The sequence below is a fragment of the Ostrea edulis genome, chromosome 2, assembly GCF_947568905.1.
Source record: "Ostrea edulis chromosome 2, xbOstEdul1.1, whole genome shotgun sequence".
In the NCBI taxonomy this organism is placed as follows: Eukaryota; Metazoa; Mollusca; class Bivalvia; order Ostreida; family Ostreidae; genus Ostrea; species Ostrea edulis.
In genome coordinates this window covers 99,282,272-99,291,980 of record NC_079165.1, presented here as the reverse complement: position 1 = coordinate 99,291,980, position 9,709 = coordinate 99,282,272, and the positions used below count along the sequence as shown (strand labels likewise).

The following is a 9,709-nucleotide window of genomic DNA, read 5'->3' as shown; positions in this document are numbered from 1 at the left end:
TTACGGCACCAATTAAACTTTTGGCTTTGATTATCATCATTTTGATAATTACCGAGTGGGGTTGATGTATGTATACTTCACCTTTGTACATCATTTTTCGCAGCTTCGGTAGTTTGTCAATTACAACACATTGAATGCCCATTCAATATTTTGAATTTATGTATATAACGTCGGCTATATGATTTGAAGTTTAAACGAAGAAAATATATAGTTTGTTAAATTTTTAATAGAAATGCTGCAAAATCTCGTGCTTTACTGAAATCTACATTTCTCCCAGAAGATACTCAGTGAAGATTACCGCTATAAGGCATGATTGCCATTTCTTAAAGTGTAGCTCCGCTGTATTGAGGACTTACATTATTTCCACATAGAATTCTAGTGAAATTAATCGCAAATAATAAAATCAAGATTGGTAAGAATTTTTGCCGCGTATTATACACACGAGCTGCGATTCTTCCTCAATTCTCAGACTCAAAAAGGGGGTGCGTATCAAATAGCAATGCGTATTTTATTCGGCAAAATACGGTATATTTCATGTTTTGGTTTTTTTTTTAAAAACTAAAACAGTGAAAAGCTAATTTTCCTTAAAGTCGTGAGTATCATATGAAAGTGGTGAAATTTATTTCCATTTAAACCCATTAAAAGTGCCTAAACATTTGAGCTTCTTTTTTTCACACAATACACACACAAACAATTAAGGAAATGAAATTAAGACTTAAAACACCTTGTTTATTTCAGATTAAATGTTGTTCTATGGAATGACGCCAAGAACGTCATGACGTTACGCTGATGCTATAGAATATATAAGTGCTTCAAACGCAGAAAAATACGTCTTAGAAGTGAAAGAGGGCTATAAAATTACATATTTTGAATCATCTACCTATTATCTATCAGAATCTGCTAAAAAGTGAAAATGGGTAAAAATTGCCATAAGGGCCCTTTTGTCATGGGCGCAATCATATATGATTAGCCGGTGCACCTATTGCGAACCCCCCCCCCCACCCGCCCCACACACACACGCAAATTAATTAATAAAGCGATATCTTCAAATGCTCGTTGAATATGTGCAGAGTATTTACCTCTACCGATGAATGACAATGATATACAATTTGCCTTGATACACACCACATGAAAAGGGGTCTATACTGAAAGAAATTCCTAGTCAACTTGACAAGGTAAAATTGCTCCCCCTTCCCCTTCTCTTTCTTTCACTCCCTCTGTTTTTGGAATTGATTATCGTAAGAAGATTATCAAACACCGATTAACAGCTGCTCCAGATTAATACTATATGGTGGCATGCAATGGAAATATTCATGTACTCTCTCTCTCTCTCTCTCTCTCTCTCTCTCTCTCTCTCTCTGTATAATATACGAGTACTGGATTCCATTCAGCATCACCTGATACCTAAAGGTGTCAGATCCTCAAAGTAGATATACAAGGTCAAGTACAAAAATATCATAAAGCACCAACGACACAAACAATTAGATTGTCAAGTTTTCGGGATTATCCGTCCCTTCTTCAGGACAAACGACAAAGTTTTACATAAGATTGCTAAACATAATAAAATATGTACAATATAACCCAACGATAAGTCTGCGCTATCAATTTACATTGTTATTGGTTTTACACTACAAATTACCTGTTTATTTATTCTTGCTATTCGTCCAACGTGTTCATTCACAATCATTTTTCGATAAAGAAAAATGTTACATGCATGAACTATCTTGAAATGCATGAACTATTTTACTATGAAACAACCCATTTTGTTTCGTTAAGTCTTAACAGAGTAATCAACTTCATTGAGAATTTTACAGGAGGCAATTCATACTACAATGATTTCCTGTACTTTCTTAAAAAAACAACAACAACAGGGAATAAGACATACTTTTCACTAACTTTCTTGAGAAGCATGAAAAGGGGCTCAAGACATTTTATAAAAACATGACAGATTTTTCACAAACCATAACTCTCTCTCTCTCTCTCTCTCTCTCTCTCTCTCTCTCTCTCTCTCATACATCCTCCCTCACACCTTTTCTATTGACAGATTTATGCAAATCTTTTACGAAAGATCATCAGGGCCGTAAATTACATGGAGGCGGAGGAGGCAGCTGCCTCCTCCAACTTTTGAGCCAAAAAAAAAATTAAAATTTAAAGTTCATTAGAATTTATGTTGTTTCCAATAACTAAGAACATGATACCTCCCTTAAAAAGCATTCCAAATCTTTCTTTTAGAATGAGTTAGTCAAGTAACATCTTAGAAGGCCCTAGAATCGAGGATTTTGCACGAAACGTGTTCAGTGTGCACAAAATGTGCTCAAAATGTGCTCAGCGTCTGGGGACCCCCGCCTAATTTCCTGCCTCCTCCAAATTAAAGGTTAATTTACGGCCCTGATCATTATAGATACAGAACACAGGCCTCCTTTGAATAGTGCTGTTTTATAAGCCCTGTGTATACGTCTCAGGTCCAAACGGTAAAAGCCTCCTCTATCCCCCCCTCCTTCTCTCGTGAGATATTATAGTAGATGTGTATTGTGACTAATTTTGCATGTAAATATGATTAATTTACTTCCATACATTGTTTTTCTTTAATTGTTTTCTACAGTTATCCGCTTATAGTGTCTGTGTATATATTACTGCGGTATATCGTTTATATGAATGCAAATATGCATTTATAGGGAATTTCATAGGAATATTAATTAGCGATCTGCTCAAAATTAATTAAAACAATCCTTTAGACCACGACACAAAATCAGAAGAAAAGTGTAATTTATGATATTGTGTACTTAAATTGCTTGCTTTCAATATCATTTTTAATAATTCTGCATTTGTCTGATTATGCGATATTAAATTGTAAAGACTTGAAAACAATACTGATTTAATCAAGTGAGTTATATGCCTCGTAAACTAGATGTTAATTTTATACGCGCGTCACAGTTGACAGAAAGTGACCCTTCTTCACGGTTATAGTTCGGCTTGACAAATTGCTCGTTCTCTCTACTGTCTCCTCTCTACAGAAATATGGTCCTACAGCCGTGGAAACATAAAACCCGAATTTCATAACCCAAGAACCTTTGTCATGTACAATGATGGTGTTGCCTGTTTAAATTCATCATAGGAATAGTACTGTAATAGAAACTTTTTTCTAGTCACCCTTTGATGACTTCTTTTGGAAATTAGACTGTACTTTAGTTGAAGATGGCGTACTTGTGTTTTATAATATGCGTTTTACTTCAAGGAATTTTTGTACTATCAAGAGGTAAGGTGGAAATACTAAGTTGACTTCTTTAAAATATTTTTTTATAAATGCTGTGGACAATTGCATGGTTGCTAAATGTGAAAATCGTACGTACAATGAACTGTTCCAAAAAATAAAATTTCATTCCTTGAACAAGGACATTTTATTGCACAGCATTTTTGGCAATGTCCTCCGTGAGATCTAAGTCGTTTTCGTTGAATTTGTCTGATTTATGTCGGGCTATCAACAACTGCCACGTGTTTCTATATATCTTAACACTTCTCCAACATTGTCAACCTTGTCAATGTGCTATGAACAACATAATTGAAATATTTATTATAGATTAACAGTATGTGTTTTGGAATTTTTCAAATTAAACCAAGGAAATTAAAATGTAATGTAGGAGATTGCTTCTATATACAAAATGTAAATTTCTCTGTGGTTGTGGGGAAATTGCTATTTTTCATCATCTTGGACATCTACTAGGTAATTTGTATGCAAATTAAATGAACACTGCATGTACCTGTACGAAAAACATGGGCAATTTGATTAGAATCCATGTAACCTGTGAAATGTATAGTTAATCTGTAGACCATTGCTACACACCTGTACCACAACAGAATCTCTAATATTCCTATATATCACTTGTGTTCCAAATTAGCTGGATATACATAAACTTCAAAACGGTGAACGAGTCTGTAGACGGAGGACGGTCTGCGATGTGTTTACCGAACACTTGGCGTTTTTATCGCCAATACACCTGTTTCTTTCCCTCTATTTGGTACACATGTACCCAATCGTTATATCCTTCACTGTTAGTGTGATTCCACTCCTTAATCTATAAAAGTGTAGTCAAAGTAGATAATTCTCACGCCCACCAATCAGGGGAGAGAAAAACTGAATCGTTATATATACGAATACTGTCAAGCTATGTGTAAAAACTGTAATCATCATTCAAGAAAACAAAAAGTACAAAATATTTCCCATATTTCAAGACATGCTAAATAACAATATTAATATAGTAATATATGTGTGATCAAAGAGATCGCCCGTGTGGTTCATTTCCATATCCTGTTAAATTACCGAAGTACAGCGTCGGTGATAACCTACAAAGTATATGAACCAGTATTGTTCAAGTGCATCGTTTGGTCTCTTTCTTTTGTCACAACATGTTCCAATCAGCGTCACATTTTTTTAAAAAAAAATTCAGATTCGTTTTATTTTCAATAAGAATAAAAAGACAACTTGATATGTTATCTTGAATAATTTCCAGATATTTCAACCCGTTAGAGTAACTGAATTCCTCTGTTCATATTTAAAATTTTAATCTTAGACAAAACTTTTTTTGCGTATTTGTATGCTACAGAAAAAACCGTCTGCTTTATTGGTCATCCAAAACAATTATCTGGACATGGTGGCATTTATAGAGTCATAAAATGTGACAATGTGGCCACAACCCAAGGCTAGCTAATTGAAAGTCGCTCGGCCGAGAGAGCATCAGTAACTGGCGCAATAATATACAGCGGCCGTTCTTCTTTTTAAGGATAAGCGCCGAGCATAGGCCTAAATTTTGCAGCCCTTCATCGGCAGTGGTGACGTCTCCATATGAGTGAAAGATTCTCGAGAGGGACGTTAAACAATACTCAATCAATCAATCGTTTTAAGGTCCCCATCTCTTGATCAGTGCAGAAGCCAGACAACACTTTTATATACGTGATCCATGTCTGTCTTCGACGTATATCAATCTCTGGATCTACATTTCTATATAACATGCATGTACTGTTAAACAACAATATAAGCTTTTTTTCCTCAATTTACGGCTGCGGTGGTCTAGAGGTAAAGCGTTCGCTCCACATGCGGCGGGAGGTCGGGGTTCGAATCCCGGCCGCGACAGACCAAAGTCATTAAAACAAGCAGTGACATCGCCAAACGCTCGGCATCAGGTGCGAATGTAACGGGTCCTCGGAGATGACTTTAAAAACGGATGCCCCGTGTCACAGTAGGTGTGGCACGCTAAAGAACCCTCACTGCGCAATGGCAGTAAACGCCGAGCATTGGCCTAAATTTGAAGCCCTTCACCGGTCTTGGTGACGTCTCCATATGAGTGAAATAATCTCGAGAGGAGCGTTATCGATAAACAAGATATAAGTAATCAATTTACGGATTAAAAAAAAAGAGTATCAAATCATTTGAAACGAAATGTCATTTTCAAACACTCAATCGGAACATTACTCGGCATTTCCCGTCAATTTGTGTGTTTCCCTAGACCCGATCGAGCGAAACACTAGAAGATATGTAATGCCCCTGACCATGCCCATACAAAAGATGGTGAAGTTGACTCACTTTTCTGAATTACCCTGAGCTTTAGATGATCATTAGCAAATCTTCGAAACTTTCAATTCAGCAAGTCTGTCGTGTGTTGTTAAAAAGATGAGGAGAGACAAACAGATAGACGGACCAAAATTACACCATAAGCCCGGACTTCGTTCTTCGGGGGAGGGGGATAACACAATTTAGTAACTCTACCCATGAAGATGTAATCGACAACATTAATGAAGAGTTTTCCCCAATTGCATGTCGGATTTTGTCCACATTTTTCGTTCAAAACTTAATAAAATATTTCTAGTGGACTAAATTTTCCGAGGCCAAGTGGGCGGATCCGGGAAATTTTGAAAGGGGAATGTAAAGGGTGAGCCGTAGGTATATGCATAGGGACTGCCTTTTATGGTCCTAGGGAAGCAAATCCTTCCTCTCCATAGGCGTAGCTTGGGTTCGAATATTACCGAGGCAGGGGGTCTGGGGGGCTGTGCCCCCCAGAAGCTATCGACATTTTAACAACGTAAACGGTGTTTTTTTTTTTGTTTTTTTTTTTTTACCGAGGCAGCTGCCTCGGTTGCCTCAATGGAAGCTACGCCACTGCTCTCCTAGAAGCCCTTATTTCAGTCAAAGTAGGCCCTATATAGTTTCATGAGGTTTCAGAAAACATCGTCGTAAGGGGTCCATGGGGGCGAATATTCGGGGGATTCTTTAGTAGAGCGACATAATCAGTATCTTTGTCCATAACGTGCTGTCGAAGGTTTAGGCGCGGTGGGGGCCCAGGGACCAGTTATGACCCGAATTATCTTTCACTCAGCAAATAACGACAACTGATTTAGTTAAGTGGCGGTTTACACTGTACAGTGTTCGTAAAGTATACCTGTTACTTTGACTCATGGAAGACAGACGATAAAAAGTAATTTAAGTTAATCCCATGTGGCATTTATTTTGAAGTAATTTGCGGCATCAAACCACAGTCTGCTGTAATGATATGCTAATTATAAACATTTCTGAAACGTCAATCAGGACAAGTTATATTAATTACGCAACAATACATTAGTGTTTATATATATCTGTAATACCTATATGAAAAAAGGGGTTTTGGTTTGGTTAAAATTAACGTATTTTATTGTAATATACTTACAAAGGGGTCCGGCACAAGTTCTAAAAACTTTTATATCCTTTTATACACGGTAATAACATAATACAAAGTCTTTCATAAAATGTATGACTAATTAACATTAAGAATATGAGTATACTAGGAAATAATTAGTTTTAGACATGGCATCTAACATTCAAAATATATATGATAGGTTGATGTACAATAGGCTAGATTAATGATTAAATCGATTAATTTGTTTAATAGATGTATGAATAAGAGAGAATAAATATTAATTTTCCTTATTGCTGAGAGAAGTGTCACCCCAAAGTGCTTAGAACATCATCTTCGCTAGCCAAGGGTTTACGATCAGCTCCGCTTCTCATCTTTGTAGAGAAGCGGATCGGATCGTAAACTCTTGGCTAGCGAAGATGGTAGAACATGTGTGTTCACCATTTGAAGTTTGTCAATACCGAATATTTTGTTAAATAATTCATGTCTGACATTTCTTTATACCTACTACAAGAAAAGAAATAAGGTTAGTCATCATCTACTAATCCACATGTACATAAAGGACTCTCAACGATATTGCTATGGCACGCCAAATTCACAAAAATGAGCTAAACATAGTTTCACAGTTGATAAACTAGGTTTATCGACTGTAAACTATAGTTTACGGACCGTAAACTATAGTTAACGACGTTGATCTATATTTCACATCTGTAAACCATAGTTAACAGACAATCTATGTTTCACAAGCGTAAACTATAATTAACAATGAAAACAATCATTAGCGATTGCAAAACATAGTTTATTTGATAAATACTGTTTCACGATTGTAAACTACGGTTTACAAGTCTAAACTATTATTAACGAATGTAAATGATAGTTTACGGTTTGTAAGATATAGTTTATAGTCATTTAATGCGCCGAATTCACAAAAAAGTGATAAACACAGTTTTGTAAGATATAGTTTATAGTCATTTAATGCGCCGAATTCACAAAAAGTGATAAACACAGTTTTGTTTAATATAGTTTATGAGTAAAAATGGCAGTTAGCTATAATTTACGATCAAAAACTATAATTAACGAGTGTTAAACATAGTTTATCTGATAAATATAGTATCACAATTTGTAAAACAAGGATTAACAATTGTGAACTATAGTTAACGAATGTAAATTATAGTTTACAAATGTGAATCTGTATTTATCAGCAAAATCTATTGTTAACGTTTATTTAAAGACAGATAAACTTGGATTAGCATTTGTAAACTATAGTTTACAACCGTTAAATATAGTTTTACGGATGAAAACTACAGTTAACGAATCGTTAACTATAATTTCCAGTTCGTAAACTATAGTTTACAGTCGATAAACCTAGTTTATCAACTGTGAAACTATGTTTAGCTCATTTTTGTGAATTTGGCGTGCCATATTTTGCAGCGGAATAAATCTTTGCTGAGAATGCAGTTGTGTCGAAGCCTTGTATGTACATATGTATAATAAAAATAAAAGTGAGGAGATTTTTTAATGTTACTGATGCATTTCATAAATTTTGATAAAGGTTCAGATTGCTTTGTCTCCTAAGGTAAAGAGTTTCATTCTTGTATGACTGTTGAAACAAATTAAGGAGTTGTTATAAATTTGTAGTCTAGGCCTACATCTTGGTGTGTTATAGACACAGGTACTCGACGTTTTAAAGATCTATAATTAAAAAAAAAATTGTCTTCCTGTAAACTAGCTGCAGAACTGTAGCTCTCCGAAAAAAATTATGTTGACAGACCGGTCTGTCAACATAATTTTTTTCGGAGAGCTACAGTTCTGCAGCTACCTGTAAACATAATTTAAATATTCATAATATTCATGAATAAAATGTTTACAGGAAGACATTTTTTGTATTATAGATATTTAAAACGTCGAGTGCCTGTGGTTATAGACTATATATTTCTTGTGACATATTATTCAATGATAGTCCTGAACGTATCTCTACCGGGGGAAAAAAGAAGTAAAAATTTAATTAGTCAGAAAGGTACTCCCCACACTTTCCTTGGCTTGGAAAAAAATTGCATCAATTATACCCTATTCTCTTTAGAGAAATCGAGAGACATAGCCTTCATCGAAGACCATGCCTCTCGACTTCTCTAAAGAGAATAATTATACCCCACTGCTGTGTCTGGTCATAGTGGTCAGAAGCCGGGATTTTTACATTTATCCGGTATTTTTGTAATTATATTTTTTCAACATGGCGGGAAGTTCGGACTGCTGAAGCTGAAACTTCTCGAGTAAAAACCTTCCTCAATGTTTACCTAGCCATATATGTATGTAAATGTTCATGGAATACCACTAAGGATTTAAATTTATTCAAATGTGTTAGTGAGATGGATGGGAAACTGTAATAGATCAATTGCATGGATAATATTTTTATCAACAATTTTACAACTTTTTCGAGATAGGCCTATCCTGTATAGGCCTAATAGGCATAGCTCTCGTTAAGTAAACCTTAATATATTGAAAAGTCGGGCATAACGGTTTGTATCTGTTGGTTGGTAGATCAAGTGTTTTCAACTGACATGTATACAGATTACACCAATTGCTATATATCCTGGTTACCTGAAAGAGTAGATGTGAGGTCATAAGGTTAAAGCAATACAAGCTGTAACTGACAGTTAAAAAATTGAAAAATAAAAGAACAAATATTCAACACATTTGTGATTGAATATATATAACTTCATAGAATCAGTGTGAATCTGAAGCAATAAACCTGTCAAATCAGCATAAAATGTCGATTCATGAATCGTCATCCTGTCAGTAATTCCTGCTTGTAATCTCTGATGTGCATTAACCTCGGAGGTCACCAGTTTGGAAAAAACCCGATTATGGCAATCATCTTTCCCATGTCCTTGTATACGACACAATGGCGGTTTATACAAAACGCTCATTGTAGGTATGCTCTCGTACAATATCCCCTTGTTTATTTTGCTGAATTTTTCTTCAGATCTGGGGTATTATATTAGTTATACCGATAGGTGTTATATAGTGCATAATTGGATAGTTGAAAA

At 35.4% G+C, this 9,709-nt stretch overlaps 1 protein-coding gene across 1 annotated transcript in view; it reads left to right on the top strand.

Moving 5' to 3' along the window:
- Window positions 1–2,939: 2,939 nt before the first annotated feature.
- LOC125680193 (low-density lipoprotein receptor-related protein 8-like) overlaps window positions 2,940–9,709 on the top strand; it is a 22,406-nt gene continuing 15,636 nt past the window's right edge. The window contains exon 1 of the mRNA XM_048919636.2: window positions 2,940–3,256. Within this exon, the coding sequence (XP_048775593.2) occupies window positions 3,196–3,256 (61 nt within the window). The 5' untranslated portion in view covers window positions 2,940–3,195. The remainder of the gene's footprint in view (window positions 3,257–9,709) is intronic.